Raw genomic sequence first — 19,210 nt, 5'->3', positions numbered from 1 at the left:
TGCAGGACTGAGGAGAGATGCCCATCACCAGCAGCATCCAAAACCTTTAGGTGTCACCAGTTCTTCAGTACCCACATTTTATAAGAGAATGGAGTGACAGGACAAGAGGGGAAGGCTCCCCACTGCCAGAGGACCGGGTTAGATTGAATATTGGGAAGGAATTCTTCCCTAGGAGGGTGGGGAGGCCCTGGCACAGGGTGCCCAGAGAAGCTGTGGCTGCCCCTGAATCCCTGGAATTGCCCAAAACCAGGTTGGACAGGGCTGGGAGCAGCCTGGGTTAGTGGAAGGTGTCCCAGCCCATGGCAAGGGGTGCTGAGCTTTTGCAATCCAAACCATTTTATGATCACAGGAAAAATCTCCTGTAAGAGTAAGAAAAACAACCCCTCTAGAGCAGGCAGGGGGAAGGAAGGTCCTGGGTGTGGCCAGGTGGGTGGCACAGGGTGGGTGATGGTTTGGTGACCGTCATCCCATGGCCGTGACCCCTTCCAGCAAACTGGATCCCCACAAACACGACCCACCTGCCTTCCTGGGTGATCCCTCCTGTCACCTCTGAGCCCAGGCTGGGTCTTCTCTCTGCTCTTCTCAGCAGGCTTTCCTCAGCCTCCAGCTCCACACCCTGCATCTCCATCTCACCTTTTCGCTCCTGCCTCTCACACCCTGCAGCTGAGCATCCCCCAAAGCTCAGCATCCCTTCAGGAGTGAAATCCAGGGCTCTCCACATGCCAGGGTCCTGTGACAGAGCCTGGGTGCCACCAAGAGCCTTTTCCCAGCCATTCCTCTACAAATGGTCTGTGCCAAGAGGGTGGCTGAGAGCCATGCCAGCATCTCAAGGGGTCAAGGAGCTGGGCCTGCCCCAGGGCTCCAGATAATGACACTTGACTAATTGAGAGCCATGCCAGGCACCAGCTCCTGCTGGCAGCCACTGACTACTAATTTCTTTGGGGAGGGGTGGGGAGAGGGGAGAGTCTTGGTGCTGTGAGGATTTGCAGGCTCCATCCACACCCTGGACAGGCTGAGCGCCCTTGGGAAAGCTGAAGGAAAGGGCTCGGTGGGCAGGGATGGGTTAATGGCAATGGGAAGGGCACTTCTTGGCAACTGGCTTCTGTGACCTGAGGAGGGAGGAAGAAGCCTTGGGCTCTGGAGTACCCAGAGACAAATTCAAGACCTCCCAGTGTCGGGGGAAAGCATCCAAGCTCTTGGGAATGTGTCCCTTTTGTGAGCAACTCTTGTCGCAGGGGATAAGGAGCGAGGATTAGTGCTGATGTCAGAGGCTCTTGGCTGCAAACAGAGCCAAGGGCTATAAATGGCCCTTACAGAGGGAATACAAGGAGTGTGTGGTGAAGAAAACTGATCCACTGTCCCAATAAACCCATCAGGAAGATTTTTCCCTCTCTACAGATCCAGAAAAGTTGTTATGATTATTTGCATTATTATTCTGGGCGGCATTTTACACGCTGATATGGGTTACTGGACAAGGTGGGATTCAGTCAAAGCTTGGACTTGATGATCTTGGAGGTCTTTTCCAATCTTCCATGATTCTCTGGGTCTCTTGGCCAGGAAGATGTGCAGCTCACACCTCAGTCCCAGGTGCATGCCAGGCAGCAGTAGGGTTTGAATTTCGGTGGCTGTCCCAGCTCAGGCTGTGTCGCAGGCACACAGGGTCTTTGGGGAGGGCTGTCCCTACAGGACTTGGAGGATCCCATGGGCTCAAGGACAGGTGACCACGCTCCAAAGCCATGGCCCTCATCTGCTGGAGCTTTCCTATCACAGGACCGAGCCCAGCCTGATCCTGCTACAAACCTTGAGGAATTCATCCATGAGTGATGGAGCACAGACGAGACAGATCCCAGGATATGCAGAGAACCAGAAAGGAGGGATTTTTCCCCTCACCGTCCATCAAAACAATTCCCTTGCAGCCATGGTCCCGGAGCTGTGCTGGCAAAGGCAGCAGGGGGCACAGAGAGGTCGGGGAGTAGGCGAGGTGAAGGGATGAGGAGGGGAGGACCAGACCTTCTCACCAGCCATCCCAGCCTGCTGTTTGCTTGTCACATTAGTGATGCTGCCAGCTAGGCAGGGACAGGGGGGTTGTGCTGCCTGGGGCACAGGGAGTCTTGCTTTTATCTTCTCACTTTCACTGCATCAGAGGATGGCTCCCTTCTTGTGAGGGAGGCACAGCAGAGCCCGTGCTGCTCCGGACACAAGCAGCAGTGGTGGCTCCTCCTGTTCTCTCCTGTGCTGCTCAGCTCTGTCCTGCTGCAGCCAAGAGTTACTGATGTGAAACCAGAACCTGGGAAAGTGCAGAAATTACCTCAAAGGGCTGGAATGAGCTTTCCAGAGCTTCAAAGCTCTGAGTATTTGTTTATAATAGAATCCCTGAATGGTTTGGGTTGGAAGGGACTTGAAAGATTATCCAGTCCCACCTCCTGCCATGGGCAGGGGCACCTTCGACCAGCAGAGGTTGCTCCAAGCCCCATCCAAGCTGGCCTTGAACTTTAACAAGATTTTGACACTCCACTTTCCTGTTTTCTCCCAGAATAAAAGGCAGGAGGTTGTAACATTTGAGTATCTCAGATTCCTCATCCAACTTCCCTCTCAGGGCTCCTGCCAGCAGTACATAAGGGAAGTCATGGCTTTGGGCAGACAGCTGTTGGTTATCTCCAAAGGCAGAGCTCTCCCCATGGTCCCACTGACTCGTCTCAGATCTGCACCACCCTCCTGGGGAGGGAACTTCTTCCAATGACCCTCCCAAGCTATGATTTATGCCCATTGCTCTTAATTCGACTAAGTTTCAAAGGTTCTAGCCTGGAGATGTTTTAGGACAGCCTGAATACCAGTTCAAATCCCAGAATCCCAGAATCTGGATGGTGCTGGAGGGACCTTAAAGCTCAGCTCATTCTACACCCTGCCATGGGTGGGGACACCTTCCACTAGACCAGGTTGCTCCAAGCCCTGTCCAGCCTGGCATAGGACACTACTAGGGACTGGAATTTTCCTCCAGTTCAGTCCTGGCTTTAGCTGAAACACCTTTCAGGTAGAAGGAACTAATCTTGAGCCATCAAGAGACAGGCAGCCCATCTGGTCCTTGTACATGAGCCTGTGTAGCTCGCTGCTCTTTTTCCCAATGAAATCACTGATTTTCTAAGGAAATACAGGAGGCTCTGTCTGTCAAGACACCAGTAAGACATTTGATTTGGAAAACTGCAAGCTGGAAGTGGTTTTGTTGATGTCTGTCCAGGAACTGCATAAATGGGAGGCCACAACGACCCAAGTGGGGAAGCCTCAGCTGAACTGAGGTGACTGAGGTCCATGAGAAATATTCTCATACTTCTTGACGTTTCAAGGCCTGGTGGGGTACTTGTTGTGCAGAAAACTGACACAAAAGGGGGAAAAGCAGAAATTTCCTGAGCTTTGGAGCCATCTCGCACATAGAGGAGCCAGGACAAAGGCTGTTCCCCTGTGTGACACAGCAGGCTGGGGCATCTGCTGGGCTGCTGTCCTGAGGTCACTTAAATCCCTGGTTTCATCTTTTGGGGGCTTCACTGGATGTGTTTCTGTGACAATTCGGCCTGGTCCCAGGCTCCAAACCTCCTGGAACTTTGACATCCCCATGGCTGCTTCTCCTACCCCAGTTACCACCCAGACCTTGTTTCCATGGACCCGTGTCACCATCCTGGTTCTGTCACCTCTCTTGTCTTGTCTTGTCTTGTCTTGTCTTGTCTTGTCTTGTCTTGTCTTGTCTTCTCTTCCCTTCCCTTCCCTTCCCTTCCCTTCCCTTCCCTTCCCTTCCCTTCCCTTCCCTTCCCTTCTCTCCTCTCCTCTCTCTCTTTCTTCTCTTCTCTTCTCTTCTCTTCTCTTCTCTCTCTTCTCTTCTCTTCTCTTCTCTTCTCTTCTCTTCTCTTCTCTTCTCTTCTCTTCTCTTCTCTTCTCTTCTCTTCTCTTCTCTTCTCTTCTCTTCCCTTCCCTTCTCTTCTCTTCGATTCCACAGCTCCCACCTTCACCCTGACTGCCACCAGAACATGCTGTGGCTTGGCATTTGCTGCCCTCCTACCCTCACTTGTTGTCCCAAGCTGTTGCCCTCTCTGCATCCCCCCAGCCTGGAGCAGCCGGCAGCGAGTGCCCACAAGGGATCCTGCCGTGCCCAGATCCCTTCTCCTCTGCCACTGGAGACCGTCTGCAGCAGATGGAAGGAGCTTTGCCGGCTGCTGGCTCTTCAGGAGCCTCTTCCCACTCCTGTGGTGGGCAGCTGGGGGGATGTTGGCAGAGCAGGGGACGGGCTGCACTGCTGGAGCTTCCCGAGCAGATGCGCTTCCCCGCCCGCCACCATCTCCGTGAGCTCCTCCTCCTGCTGACTCCCAGGCTTCCCTGTAGCAATAAATTACACCATGAGCTTGAGGATCATTTTCCCCACACCTGCCTGGGGCTTCAGGAACCTGTTCCAGTGCATCTGGAGCTGACATTGGTCACAAAACAACAGTCTGTCCGTGATGGATGGGGTGGAAAGTCCCTTCTGCTGAACCAGGGACTCCACCAGCCCTGCTCTGTGCTGTGCTGGGAGCTGCTGGGAAAGCTCCAGGGCTCACCTTTTCCTCCTGTGTTCCAGATGGCTGATTTATCTCTCCTGCTGCCCTTGGCAAACACAGCCTTGAGGCAGTGCCCCGGGGCAGGTGGGGAGGCTGGTTGTAGCAGCCCCCTGGCCGGGTGTTCCTTCTTGGGGTCCCTGGGGGTTAGTGGGGTCCCTGTGGGAAGGGATGAGTGTGTGTGTGCCCCTGGGCAAGCAGCAGGATGCTCACAGTGCCTGCACAGCTGCTCCGTGGCCATGCCTGCCCTGGCAGGGGTGAAGGAAGCAGCTGCATCGCTGGGGTTGGGCAGGGAATGCTCTTCCCAAGAGAAAAAAAAATGGTGTTTCCAAAATTTTCTCCTACACGCAAGGAACCTGGTGGAGTTTGCCATTGCAAGAGAGTGAGGGAAGAAGTTGAGTCACAAATTAGCAAGACTTGAGTGATGCTCCAAGGGCTGGAGCCCCCCCCCTCCAGAGGCAGGCTGGGAGAGCTGAGGGTGCTCACCTGGAGAAGAAAAGGCTCCAGGGAGATATCAGAGACCCTTCCAGGGCCTAAAGGGCTCCAGGAGAGCTGGAGAGGGACAGGACACAGGGAATCCCTGCCAGAGGGCAGGGATGGATGGGATATTGGGCAGGGATTCTTGGCTGTGAGGGTGGGCAGGCCCTGGCACAGGGTGCCTAGAGCAGCTGTGGCTGTCCCTGGATCCCTGGCAGTGCCCAAGGCCAGGCTGGATGGGGCTTGGAGCAGCCTGGGACAGTGGGAGGTGTCTCTGCCATGGCAGGGGTGGAAAGGTCCCTGCCAACCTGAACCATTCTGTGATTCCATGGATGCTCTGCAGCAGACATCACTCCTTCAAGGCCCATAGCTCTGAGCTTTCCATGTTTGACATTCTGAACTCAGGTTGTTCCTAAGGACAGTTGGCATTGCAATTAATTGGCTGTTTTGGGGAAAGTGTCGTGTTGTGGAAAACCTGGGGGGCAGGTTGGAGGCCTGGGGGTCTGGCTCCCACCATGCTCCTGCTTCCCAAAAGCCTTTTGCAGGTGATGTGCCGTGACCTGGAGCAGATGAGTTTCCCACGTGTAGAGGGTGCAGGAGGTGGGGGCACGCTGGGCTCTGTGTGACCCCAGAATTGCTCTGGCAGCGGCGTGGGGGTGCCGGGATCCTCTGGAGCAGCTCCTCCGTGTGGGAACAAAGCCCTTCAGGCCGGGTGGCACATGCAAATGGGGCTGCAAACCCCACTGAACAAAGAGCTCAAACACAGCCAAACCCTCGGCTGCCCGGGCCAAGTCGCTGGGCTTGTGGCATTAGCAACTGCTTTAAAGGCTGTAATCTACACCAAAGCCTGCCTTGATTCGAGTGGGGCTGCAGCCAGGACCAGCTCTGGCCTGCTTTGCCGTGTTTTTAAGATTTTCCAGCATTTGTAGATGCAGACTCAAGGAGTTGCAGGCTGGGCCCACTGGGAAGTTTTCCAGACACTTGACACGGCGATGTGGGCCACCTTGCCAAGAACCTCAGGAACAAAAACCTCACTCACTGTGAAACACCAATTTTCCAGAGCTCCAGCAAGTCCAGGAATATCCCAGACCTGAGAGTTTTTACTCCTTTAAGGGCAAATGTTGCTTATTAAAGAGCCCCAGTGCTGCCATCCCTTGCTTTCCTCGGCTTCTGCTGGAGAGAATTGGTTCCAAAAGTGCGTGGTTCCTGAACCTGTGATCACAGGGGCAGAACTGGGAAAGGAATTGGGGGGACAAATGTTGTGATAATCCAAGGAATGGTGAACCCTTTACGCAGGAGAGTCACACAAGTGCTGGTGGAGGGGCTTCTGGAGGTTTCCAGCCTAACCTCCCATGCAAAGCAGGGTGACCAGGATCCCCATGGAGGCCAGGTTGGGAGAATCCTCCCTTCTTCCCTTCCCCATCCAGGTATTCCTCACTGTGGTGCATCCTGTTGGAGGAAGGAATCTGAATTCAAGTGCATTCTCCAGGAGGGCCCATGATGTGAAAATCTGTGACGCTTAAACGGCAGGAGAGAGTTTTACCCAGAAAAGCAAAATGTGAGGGAGGTTTTAACCAGAGAAACTGATTTTCAGTTCAATACCTCGATGTGTTTGGATTCTGAGCTGAACAGGAACACAAAATCTGGGGCCTTGGGGTCACTGGTGAGACCTGGAGTGGGGACAGTTGAGCCATTATTGTCCAGTGACAGTCACCTGCTGGGCACTGTGTGGGACTGGGGTGCCGTGGGGCAAGGAGGGAGGGCTGGTTTGGATTAGGTGTCCTGTGGGTGAGACAGTCGTGTGAGACATCCAGGTCTCTGGGAACATGGGGTCAGTTGTCCTGGCTGTCCCCTCTGCCCGTGCTGGACAAACAGAGGTCACCCCCAGCCCTGTGCCTGCTCCACCTGAAGCCCTGCACAGAGGCCCTGCGTGCTCCTGCTGCTTCAAGCACGGCTTTGCAGACTGCTGGAGCCTGGATCCCAGCCCAGAGGTCTCCAAGCCCTGTGGATTGGAGGTCAGGACAGCTCTTGCTCCGTGACTGATCACAGCACCGTCCTGGCTGCTGCGTGGCGTCACCTCCAGCCTCCCTGTCCTGGGGAATGCCCACAGGGAATCCTGCTCCCCATTCCTTGGAGCTACCTGGTGTGAAAACTTGCCTAGAGCCATATAATGTGCACTTTTCACACTGGGTTCCCCAGTCCCTGGGTGAAGGCAGTGAGAGGGAAGCTTGCCCTCTTCCCCCAAGGTTTTCCAGGTCTCCCCCTTTGCCGCAGTCGCAGGCATCCCCTGCCAGATGCCCTGGCAGAAATCCTGCTCTGGCAGAACCTTCATCTCCCCGTTCCCTGCCCTATCCCGTGGCCTCTGGACTGGCTGGTGCCTCGCAGCATCACGGCGCATTTCCCTGCCGCTCTGTCTTCAGCCGCGGGTCAGGCCGTTAATCCTGACCCCGATCACAGCCGCTGCTGCTCGGGGTAATTGAAAATGCCAGAATTCCCTGCTGACCCTCCTATAATAAAAGCAGTTCCCCCCGCACCTCTCCCCGTCCGGTAACCCGACACTCCAGGGACCGAGATCTGTCAGGAGGGCTCCGAGGAGATGCTGGAAAGCTCCCAGCTGTTCACCTCGCCTTTTCCCCTGGGTGATTTCAAAGTGTTGCCGGGGAGAGGCCACGGGCCGGGCTGGCTTTGCTCTCTCTGCGTCCTGAGTGTTTTCCAGAGCAAATGTTGACTCTGTCTGACATGACATGGGTTAGTGGAATTAAAGTGATCAGAGATAGGGGGTTTGCTGCCTGTAACCTGACTCTCCCAGCTAAGCTAGCAGAGGGATGGGAGGCTTTGATTTTACCAGGACCTCGACAGCGCTGCCCTTCTAGCAAGGAGCAGGGGCTGAGCCTTGGGACGGGCAGGTGAGGAGGGGCTGGCTGCAGAGTGGGGAGAGATTGCATGGCAGCCTTTCAAATGGGGATGAAAATGATGAAAGAGAAGCTGTGGGAAGGTCCTGGTGTCCCCCCTGCAGGCTGGAGCCACACAGTCCCACCAGACTCTCCCAGAAGATGCTGCCGGAGGAGTCTGAGCCTCTGGGCCGCTCCCTGCAGTGCTGCCCTGGCTAATTGTAGTGTCTTTTCCCATTTTTTTCCCTTTTCAGCGGCGGTCCAGCTTCCCAGCCTGCACAGTGTGACCTTCCACAGGTCACAGCAGCGCCGAGGCTACCAAGTGACCCTGCAGTGCCATGGGCATTTGTCCAGTGTGTAGCTGGATGTGGGTTTGGTTCACTGGGAGCCAGACCTCCAAAAAACCACTGGCAGTGGTGGTGGCCCAAGAGTCAGGACCTGGCACAGAAAATTGGCCTCTGCTATCAAAGTCTATTAGACAAGGATGCACTGATGGGGTCCTTTGGGATGGGATGAACCAGGATAGACTGAATCATAAAATCACAGAATCCCAGACTGGGTTGGGTTAAAAGGGACCTTAAAGGTGGTTTTATTCCACTTTCCCATGGGCAGGGACATCTGCCACTATCCCAGATTGCTCCAAGCCCCAACCAACCTGGCCTTGGATACTTCCAGGGATGAGAGGTGGGATAAAAAGGAGGTGACCTCAGGATGTCGAAAAAGCAGGGCTGGGAGAAAGGAACAGCTCCCAGATGGAAGCTCTTGTTGAATAAAAGAGGAAGATGTCCTAGGAGATATCCTGGGGCTCCTGGAACTGTTCAGAGTTGTGGTGTTGTGGGGATGGGTTGGAGAGGCAAACACATGAGCTGCTTAAGAACCCTCAAATCAACTCAGAGACATAGAAGCAAGGAAGAAAATGGCCCTGTTTCTTTCTCATTGCCCCAAAACAGTTCTTCATTGTGTGATGCCCCCCTGCTGCTTTTTTGTCGGCTTTCTCCTAATGAATTTCCCTGTAATTTACCAATTACACGAATTTTGGATGCATCGAGGATATCTCATCCCGCTCCCAGCGGAACTGGGACGATAGGAAATGCAGGAACAGCCTCCTCCCTTCCCTGAGCTGGGGGGCACAGCCCAAAATACCCAGTGGAGAGGGAAGAGCAGCTGTGCAGGGCTGGGCTGAGGCAGGGAGGTGTCACCTTGGGCACACTCAGGGGAATATCAAACCTCAGCAAGGAGGTGGATGCTGTCTCGGCAGCTGAGAGGTGGATCCTAGGCACTGAACTCACTTTTGAGGTTTATGTTTGCAAAGGAGATTAACAAAAAGTTGGAAAAGGCAGAGGAGGGAGTCATCAGGCTGATAAATGTGTGAAGTGCTCGGGAAACTACTTGGATAACGGAAAGGAGTCACAGAATCATTGGCTGGTTTGGGTTGCAAGGGACTTTAAAGACCCTCCAGTTCCAACTCTCCATGGACAAAAAGGAAACATTTTCATTATCTTTCAGCTCTTCCATGATGACAATATTCTTTTTCTAGGCTCCTCCTTCATTTAGCTACAAAACCCAGAAAAGTTCCTGCAGTTGGGAATTGGAGTCCATAAATTTTATCCTGAAAATAAAAAGTGCATTTTCAAAGGGAGCTTGAGGGGAACCTCCCCAGGGGCACAGTGCGCTCAGCATCATCTGAAATCCTCAAAGGAGGCAGGAGGTGTGTCTGTAGCGTGCTCAGTGGGTCAGCCACAAGTGGTTCAGCTGTTTTTAACTCTGCCTGGGTTTGTGCAGATGTTCAGACCTGGGTGTTACGGAGCTTTTCCCAATTCTCTGCTAAATTGCTGCGTTGTTGCGCTGTTTCATTGCGCTGCCCTGGGTTTGGGGTGACCTTCTCCAGGCTTTCCTGTGATTAAAAAAGAGATTGTTTCTTCTGGAAAACTCATATTTTGTTCCTTCTCCTTCCCTTCCATTTCCTTCTTTCCCTTTAATACTTCTCATCGCTTCCAACAAGCCCAAAAGTAGCAACTATTCGTATGAAAGTCAAATTCTGGCTCTGCCAAGCCTGAGGCTTCATGGTGCAACCAACACCCCCCCACTTTGTCCCTGCAGGAGATCAGGCAAATCCTTACTTACAGAACCCAAAGCCTCTTGTGGAGGATCAGTGCTGGTTAAGCTGCCTTTGTGTGATGGATCTGTGTCACCTGGGGTTTGCTTTCCCCTAGCACAGGCTGCTGAAGCAGCCTCGAGGTGCTGCTCCGGAGCCGTGGAGCTCCCTGGTGCCGTGCCCAGGGAGGTGTTATGCTCATGTCACAGCATCCTCGGGGAGCAGCTCTGTCACAGGGAAACCTGGGTGTGCTTTCAGTCAGAGATGTAAAGCTGCAAAGAGAGGTGTGCCTGGTTGGGATCTTTAACAAAAGATCTTAAAAAAAAAAAGAAGAAGCTCTTTCATAAAAGGGGCTTCAGCTCCATAATCAGGGCCCAGACCATCACTTGTGATCTCTTCTCCTTTTTTTTTTTCCTTTAGAAGACATGTTTTAAATGCTGGTTGTGCCTCAGCTACTGTGCCTGGGAGGCAGGACTTGATGGAGCTCGTTTACAGGGATGTAGCAGAGAAGGGATGTGCTTTGTGACCAAAAATTGGGATTTTGGTCCATCTAGACCTAATCTGGAGCTAGTCAGAAAGACTAAAGGGTGCTGATACAGAGGGCCTGCTGAGGGAAGCCCCATCTTTGGAGTTTAAAGATTAACCTCATACAGCTTTCCCCTTCCCTGGTGTGACGTTGGACCAGAAGCTCTGGGAGTCCCGTGCCAGCAGCATTCCTGGGATTTGGTGCTCTAGGGAACTGAAGGGGGCAGTGGGAGAGGAAGGCTCAGTCCTGTCAGCCTTCACAGCTCTTCTCTGCTCCATGTGGAGGCACCTGGGGCTCTTGGGTCATCCCTTTCCTCAGCACTACATCCTAGATGATCGTTGATACTACTAAATGATCGTTGTAAGTCTTTCCAGCTGAAATATTCCACATCCCCTTCCAGTCTGTGGAATTCCACATCCCATTTCAGTCTTCGTGGTACAAGAAGCCTCTGGGAGGCTGAAGCTGCTACACTGACTTTGGGGAGGTCAAAAACAGCCTGGTGGTTTTGGTGCTCCCCTTGGCAAACCCCACTGGCACCACACGTTTCCTCCCCAGTGGGTATCTGAGCCTTCCTGGGGGACAGGCAATCAAGCAGGACTTATGATCCCGGTTTTTACATAAGTGTGCCTTCATGGAAAATAAGCTGTGTCGTGGGATTTGAGGCCTGCCTGGCTATGTGCACCCTGTGACACTGAGCCAGCCTGGTTTGAAAAGACAGTGTCCTGAGGGGTCTTTGCGTCCCAGAATGGTTTGGGGGGAAAGGAACCGTAAAGCCCATCTCATTGCACCCTCTGCCATGGGCAGGGACACCTTCACCTTCCCCTGTCCCAGGGTGCTCTGAGCTCTGATCAGGCCTGGGACACTGCCAGGGATCCAGGGACAGCCACAGCTTCTATGGAAACCCTGTGCCAGGGCCTGCCCACCCTCACAGCCAGGAATCCCTTCCCAATCTCCCATCCATCCCTGCCCTCTGGCAGTGGAAGCCATCCCCTGTGTGCTGTCCCTCCATCCCTTGTCCCCAGTCCCTCTCCAGCTCTCCTGGAGCCCCTTTAGGCACTGGAAGGAGCTCTGGGCTCTTTCTGGAGCCTTCTCTTCTCCAGGTGAGCACCCCCAGCTCTCCCAGCCTGGCTCTGGAGGGGATCCAGCCCTTGGAACATCTCCGTGGTCTCCTCTGGACTTGCTCCAGCTCCTCCACGTCCTTTCTGTGCTGGGACCCCAGAGCTGGGGGCAGCGCTGCAGGGGGATCTCTCCAGAGCCGTGCAGAGGAGCAGAATCCCCTCCCTGGACCTGCTGCCTGCGCTGTGGGATCAGCCCAGGACACAGATGGTCTCCTGCCATTCCAGCCCTGGCAAAGCTCAGGGATGATCCCTTCAGGGAGGTGATGGCCATGCAGCTCTGCTGGCAAGACCTGAGGGTGGAGGGGGATCTCCTGATCCCTATCCTTGCCAAGTGTTTTCCCATTTCCTGAGCTGAGGCAGCGCCCTGTGTGTGCTGCAGAGCAGCCACAGCAGCAGAGCTGTCAGCAGCCCCACACTGATCCTGCAGAGCTGCCCCGAGCCACGGAAGTCTGCTCAGCTCCCTGGATTAAGCTAAACTGCCAAAACCCCAAGCTCAGCCTGGGCAGGGGCCTGGCTGTGACCAGCGTTGTGTGGCCGTGCAGGGGCTTGGGGCGGTGGCCACGGAAGTGTCACCGGCATCCCTGCCGTGCCTCTGCCCCGGAGGGGTCACCCCGGGGGACGTGTTGGCTTTGTGCGTTAGTGGATTTTCATTAAGCTTGTTTCACACTCCAGTGGTGGTTTTGGTGTGGTTTGTTTCTCCAGCGGTTCGGGGAAGCCACAGGGCTCCACTGTGAGGAATCTGAGGAATCTGAGGCCATCCCCTGATCAAGAGGATGCAGAAAGTGCCTGTCAAGGACTGCAGTGGTTGGGTTTGCCTCAGTGCCCGGTGCTGATAATGCCAAGGGTGTGGGTTTGATCCCCATGTGGACCATTCACTTCAGAGAGGGACTCAGTGATCTTCGTGGATCCTTTCCAACTCAGAATATTCAGTGAAATCAACTGACCCTGAGGCTTAAGAGACTCAGTCAGGAGCAGTGTTTCCATCAGCTGTGGAATGAAGGGAGCTCTGTATATTTTATGCACTGTTGGGACACACCTACCCCTGGAGACCCCATCGGGATGAATCCACCGCTGTTCACACCTTCAAGGTGACATCACAGGGTGATCAAGGCTCTGAGCGTGGGGACTCTCCATAACTGATCTGTGTGTCACAGGGCACAGTCAGCTGCCTGGGCATCGTGTCAGGATCCAGCTGAAGCTGCTCCTGCTGACTGCACCTGGAAAAGTCACTCTGAGGTCTGGCTGGCTCCTCTAAACTGGTTTCCAGCTCAGACATCCAGTGCCAGCCCATCCCTGATTCACAGGACTGGGAGCCTCTCTGGGCCCTCCCCTGGCGTGAGGGGTGTGACAAGGACCGTGTTTTGTGGCATTGTGGGGTGCTGTGCTCTGTCAGCAAAAAATCCAGGAGAGGGATTGTTTCCATCTGCTGGGCAGTGCCGGGGCCACGTCTGGGGTCCTGCATCCTCTCTGGGGCTCCCAGTATCACAGTCATGGACAAACTGGAGCAGGTCCAGCAGGACAGAGAGGTGAAGGCAGCTGAGAGCTGGGTGTTACCAGCCTGGAGACGAGGAGGCTGAGGGGCATCAAGGGAGAGAACGGTGGAAACGTCCACAAGACGCAGCCAGCAAAATCCCAGTGGAATGTGAGGGGAAGTTTCTGCCCCACAAGAGCAAGGCAGCTGGGGGCTGCTGCTCAGAGAGCCTGGAGGTGCCCCATCCATGGGGATCAGATTCACTAGGTCTCATCTGGTCGCAGTCCTGAGCAAAACGATCTGATTCTGAAATTACTCTGCCACCCCGTGGGACCAGAAACATCCAGAGGTCACTTCTGACCTCGGCCCTCCTGTGATTTCATTCCTGTGCCCTCCCCTGGTGTCTGAGATGAGAGGAGCAGTTACTGAGGACATGCATGGGGAGGTTCCTGCCCTTCTGGAGGCACTCCCCTGCCCCAGGTGTAGGAAAGGCGCTGAGGTTGCTGGAGTCATCCATCTCACCCATCTGCTCTTGTCCCACCGTGCAGCACATTTGCCTCATTAAGCTTGTTAGATGAGCCCCACCTCATCCATTTGGGTCTTTTGCTGAGCCAGACAAGAGCAGGTTCACCAGGTACCGGCAGCACATGAGTCACACACGTCCTGCTGTGGCTGTTGTCTTGTACATCTCCCTGAGCAGAGGCGGGAGATGCCTTGGAGAAGTCCTGTACTCCCAAGGTGGGGCGCAGTGCATGGAACTGGGACAAGAACATTCCAGAGACCTCACTCCTACCAGGAGGAACCTGGAGCTGAGAAGCTTCTCCAGCTGTAGGGCCCCTGAACCTGTGCCTAAATCTTGGGATGTTGCCACATCCCAGTGTTGTGGTGGGACAGCTCTGGCTGTACGTGGCCCTTGTCCTGGAAAACCCAGTGTGTAAATGTGGGATCAGTTCCCAGAGCAGGTGGCAGAGACCCCATGGGCTGTGTGCTCCTGATGCCTTAAGTTCTATCTCCCATGTATTTCAGGTTCTGTGCTGTTGGGGTGCAGTTCTGAGCTCACAGTCAGTGCTGGTAGCTCTCTGCACACAGCAGGGACACAAAACAAATCCTTTTCCTGCTGCACACCAAGGACAACTTTCAGGCCCAAAAGCACAAACCACGGTGGCTGGAGGGAGGAACAAGAAGGATGGGACCTCACAGCCTGGAGCTGCAATTGGACAATTAAACCCCAATGTGCAAATGGACCAAATCTTATAAAACTGTAAGATCTCGTGCCCAGCCAGCCATTTTGTGACCATTTTGGGTCCACCTTGGGTGCAGCCCTGGCCAGGCCCTGTCCTGCCCAAGGTGGATCCTGGAGGTCTTTCAATAAACACCTGCTTTATTCTCCAGCTCTGTCCAGTCTGTGTTCCCAAGGCATCACTTCCCTCAGTCCAGTGCCGTCCCTGCCTCAGGGCATCCGCAGCACGGGCACATCTTCCTTCTAAACCTTGTCTCCAGAGACAGAGATGTTTGTCTTGAAAATCACAGATGTCCTACAGAATCTGTGTCGACAAGGAAGCAGCGAGCTCCGGCAAGAGCTGACAGGCTCCAGAAATGTTACCTGTGTTTTATCTTCACACCAGCGTGAGAAACTGTTCCCAGGAGTTTGGAAAGATGTGGCCTGAAGCAGTGGGACAAGGATGTCAAGGAGGGAGGGGAGGGCTGAGGTGACACAGGGTTTCAGACTGTTGGGTAATGGGGCTTTGCTTAAGCAGAAATGGGTGGAAGGACTGGCCTCGGGATTTATTAGAATCATGGAATGGTTTGGTTTGGAAGGGCCCTTGAAGATCATCTCATCCCACCCCCTGCCATGGGCAGGGACGCCTTCCACCAGACCAGGTTGCTCCAAGCCCCGTCCACCCTGGCCTGGGACACTTCCAGGGATGGAAGTTCTGTTTCCTAGAGCTCAACAACAGTGCTGAGGCTAATCCACATCACAGAAACGGTGCAGCAGTGTGGTGGCAGACCTTGTGCTGCCCAAACCCAGCCCCTTGGCACCCAGACATTAAATATCCCGGGGACTGCAGTGCTCTGAGTCAGAAAAGCAGCAGTGAGGAGGCAAAGTGGATCAGAAAAATGGCTCTTGTTGGTGTGTTGGAGAGGAGTTGCTCAGTGATAATTCATTGTGATGTGCAGGAACATGCTGGGGCCGTGCTCATCCAAGCACCGCGGTCCTGCCACTGCAATCCCAGCTGGCACAGCTGCTGTCACTGCCCCTGATGCCAAGGGGAGCCAGCCTGGAGCTGGGTGAGAGCTGCCTTCCTTTGGGTGCTGCTCCTCCAGGCTGTTTCTCAGAGCTGTCAGATGAGTTTTTCTTCCATGAAATATTGCAAGGGTTGGACTTAGGAAAAGCCCATCTGAGTGCAAACCTCGCTGCATCCATTTGGCCTGGCATGCCAGTGATGGGGAAGCTTTCATGCCCCCACTCTCCAGTCCTCTCCCACCCCTGAGGCTTCCCCTGTGCCCTGAAGCTGCCGCAGCGGTGAGCCTGTGCTGGCAGATGTGCCAGGGCTAACGCTCGACTGCAGCTGGAGCTCTGCAGGGCTGGGCTGGCACTGGGGGAGCTCTGGGATGGCCCTGCACTGAGCTGGATGTGCTGGGCGTGGGTGGGAGGGCACGGGCACGTGCCGGTCTCACTGCTCTGGGATGTGGGCAGGGGAGGCAGCGCAGGCACCCGTGGGTGTCAGCCCTGTGGCCAGGGTGGGTGGGTGTCAGCTGCTCTGCTGTCAGCACCTAGAATCAGAGAACATCCCAGCTTGGGAATGGACCCACAGGGATCATCCAGTCCCACTCCTGGCCCTGCACAGACACCCCAACAACCCCACCCTGTGCATCTCTGGTGTGCTGTCCAAAGGCTCCTGGAGCTCTGGCAGCCTCGGGGCCGTGCCCATTCCCTGGTGAGCCTGGGCAGTGCCAGCACCCTCTGGAGATGAACCTTTCCCTGATCTCCAACCTAAACCCCCCCTGACACAGCTCCAGCCATTCCCTGGGTGCTGTCCCTGGTCCCAGAGCAGGTATGGGAGCTGCCCTGGGGAGGAAGCTGCAGACTCTGATGAGTTTCCCGATCCTGCAGGACTGAAAGCAGCCTGGGCCTTTGGCTCACCTGCCTGTCAGAGTTTCCCAGAGAGGAGGCAGCTCCACGCCCCCTCCCTGCCCCATGGGCTTGTCAGCACAGCTTTATCTCGGCTGTGCCCACCTGGCCGAGTGTCCGGCTGCTGCCCGGGGCCTGGCACGGCCCTTGGTGCTCGGTGGGGCGGGCAGCTCTGCACTGTCAGCCTGTCAGGTCAGCTTTGTGCTGCCTGCTGGGGCTGCTGGATGCACCTCCCGTGACTGGCATGTGCAACTTGCAGCCCCAGCCTGCCCGAGCCTTGGGAAGCTGCTCTCTGCAGATGGAAAAGTAAAAAACACCGATTTCCCCAAGGCAGGCAGGGAGGAGTGCATGGTGTGGGGCTGGTGGAGCAACGCTGTGCCTGCTCCAACCCTGGGCTCCTTTTGCCATTCTCCTGCTTGAGACGCTGTCCTACATGTCTCCTAACTACCAACTCAGCAGAACCATTTTTTTCCTCCCCTCACTGCTCTCCACAAACAGCAAAATCCACGATCTCCTGACCCCTGGACAGCTCTCCCAGTGCAGGAGGTGAATTCCAAAGCTCCAAACAGCAATGACCCTCCTGCCAGGGTTAGGGTCCTACCTGTGCAGGGGTCTGACTGTCCCTTCCCCTCTCTCTCTCTCTTCCAGCCCCTTCTGCTGTGTCCATCATGCACCAGGTGAGCCGCACCGTGGACAGCATCACCCTCTCCTGGTCCCAGCCCGACCAGCCCAACGGAGTCATCCTGGACTATGAGCTGCAGTATTACGAGAAGGTACTGAGGGGCCTTGGCAGGGGTCACCCACAGCTTTTGGGGAGAGGAGGGGGCGCAGGGCTTCACTTCAGGGTGCACAGTGCTTGGTCAGTAGCAGACTTGTCTTGCTGCATTTCCTCACGTGGGTGACAGTGGCCGTCAATCCTTGGGGCCCAGTGATGGTTCCAGTGGCCCAAGTGTAGAAAATCCGCCAGTCATTCAGGAGCTTCTCCTGTCCCCTCCACAGAACTGGTGGCAACTGGACCCATTGCAGGGAGAGCAGGGTAGCCAAGGCCCAGGGTCTGTTTTTCCCTTTTTGTGTACTGAGGCATCAGTAGGAAATGGGAATGACAGGGACCATCCAGTGCCAGGCTGGAGCACGCTCAGTGGGTGTCCAGTCTCGGAGATTTTCTTGGAGTGCTGTCCATGGGTGCATTTACACCAACGGTGAGTTTGGCATCTCTTCAGCTTCCTGAGCCCAGATGTTGCCCAGGGAGAAGCTGTCCCCTGCTCCCATGGAGGGTCCACTGAGGATTCAGTGTGGAGGGATCCCACAGCGCTGCCTCTTCCATCCCTGAGGAACCTGCTCCTCCCAGAACTCCCTGTCCAGGCGGGCAGAGGGATTTCAGTCAGGACTGTGCCAGGGCGCCCATCCCACCAGTGGCTGCTCAGAGACCTGAGGACCACGTGAAGTTTGGTCCCAGGCCCTGCCAGGCTGAACTTCATCTGTGCAACCCGGGGGAGATGGGGAGCAGGAGACTTCTCCTTCCAGGAATCTGCCCCCTTGCACAAGAGCTTATAAACTATACATTATAAATTGCGAACTAACTAATTAAAAAGCTTTATGATTAAATGGAACTGAAAATATTTTTCCCAGCAGTTGCCGGAAGAAATGATTAATCCCCCCCACTGCCTGCCTGTGACCTATTTTCTCATCACCAAGAGCCAGAGGGAAAATGGGGAGGAGGGGGGGGCTCCTTTGTGAGCTGTTAAATAGGTCCTGACCTATATTGCATAAATCACAGCCATTTATTTTGACCCTTGGAAGTGATCCCAGAATGCATGGCAAGATGGATGGGTGGATAACAGGACAGATCTGGGAAGCAAGAGGGGTCCTTTCCCCAGGGACCCTCGATGCAGAGGCAGAAGATCTCAGGGAGTACACTCTCCTCCTCTTGCTTTATCTTAGTCTCTCACCCTCTTTCTTTCTTCCCTCTCCTCTCTTTTCTGAGGGAGGCTGTAAATAAAGGGGATTTTTGTCTAAAAAATGGCGCTGCTGTTGGTGGCCAGTCTTTGCAGGCAGCCCCACCTGCCTGTCCCACTGTCAGAGTTAGGGCACAGCACGTCCCTGGTGATGGGGACAGGTGGCCCCGCTCTCAGGCAGTGCTGTTCATGGAGCACTAAGCCTGGCACAGAGGGCAGAGCTGGGCTGAGGTTCTCACTGTCCTGGGATTCCAGAGAATCGTGGAAGCATCCCAGAATGGTTTGGGTTGGAAAGGACCTTAAAGCTCATCCAGTGACACCCCTGCCATGGGCAGGGACACCTTCCACTGTCCCAGGTGCTCCCAGCCCCATCCAGCCTGGCCTGGGACACTGCCAGGGATCCAGGGATCCAGAGGCAGCCGCAGCTTCTCTGGGCACCCTGTGCCAGGGCCTCCCCACACTCACAGCCAAGAATTCCTTCCCAATCTCCATCCATCCCGGCCCTCTGTCCAAGTGAAGCCATTTGCCCTTTTCCTGTCCCTCCATCCCTTGTCCCCAGTCCCTCTCCAGCTCTCCTGGAGCCCCTTTAGGCACTGGAAGGAGCTCTGGGCTCTCCCTGCAGCCTTCTCCTCTCCAGGTGAGCACCCCCCAGCTCTCCCAGCCCGGCTCCAGAGGGGCTCCAGCCCTTGGAGCATCTCTGTGGCCTCCTCTGGACTCACCGCGGCAGCTCCACATCCTTCTGATGTTGGGGACCCCAGAGCTGGGGGCAGCACTGCAGAGGGGTCTCTCAGAGCAGCAGAACCATTTGAACCCCCTGGAACTTTTTTTTTTTTTTTTTTTTGCTGATTCTTGGTTTGAAGCAGGCCCAGCTCTGTCTCCCCAACCCTGATGTTTGTACGTGCACAGGGACACTGGATCTGGCTGCTGGACACAGCCGGGTCCCAGGTTAGTCCAGCCACTGCAGTGC

The 19,210-nt window shown here is 55.1% G+C and overlaps 1 protein-coding gene across 5 annotated transcripts in view; it reads left to right on the top strand.

The window, feature by feature from the left end:
• EPHB2 (EPH receptor B2) overlaps positions 1-19,210 on the top strand; it is a 130,821-nt gene that overhangs the window by 89,335 nt on the left and 22,276 nt on the right. For all 5 annotated transcript variants that reach the window (XM_040084400.1, XM_040084403.2, XM_040084401.2 and 2 more), the window contains exon 6: positions 16,937-17,061. In XM_040084400.1, coding sequence (XP_039940334.1) covers positions 16,937-17,061 — 125 coding nt within the window. The remainder of the gene's footprint in view (positions 1-16,936; positions 17,062-19,210) is intronic.

The sequence above is a fragment of the Hirundo rustica genome, chromosome 22, assembly GCF_015227805.2.
Source record: "Hirundo rustica isolate bHirRus1 chromosome 22, bHirRus1.pri.v3, whole genome shotgun sequence".
NCBI lineage: Eukaryota > Metazoa > Chordata > Aves > Passeriformes > Hirundinidae > Hirundo > Hirundo rustica.
Note: the sequence above shows the minus strand (reverse complement) of the source record. Positions and strands in the feature narration are given on the sequence as shown.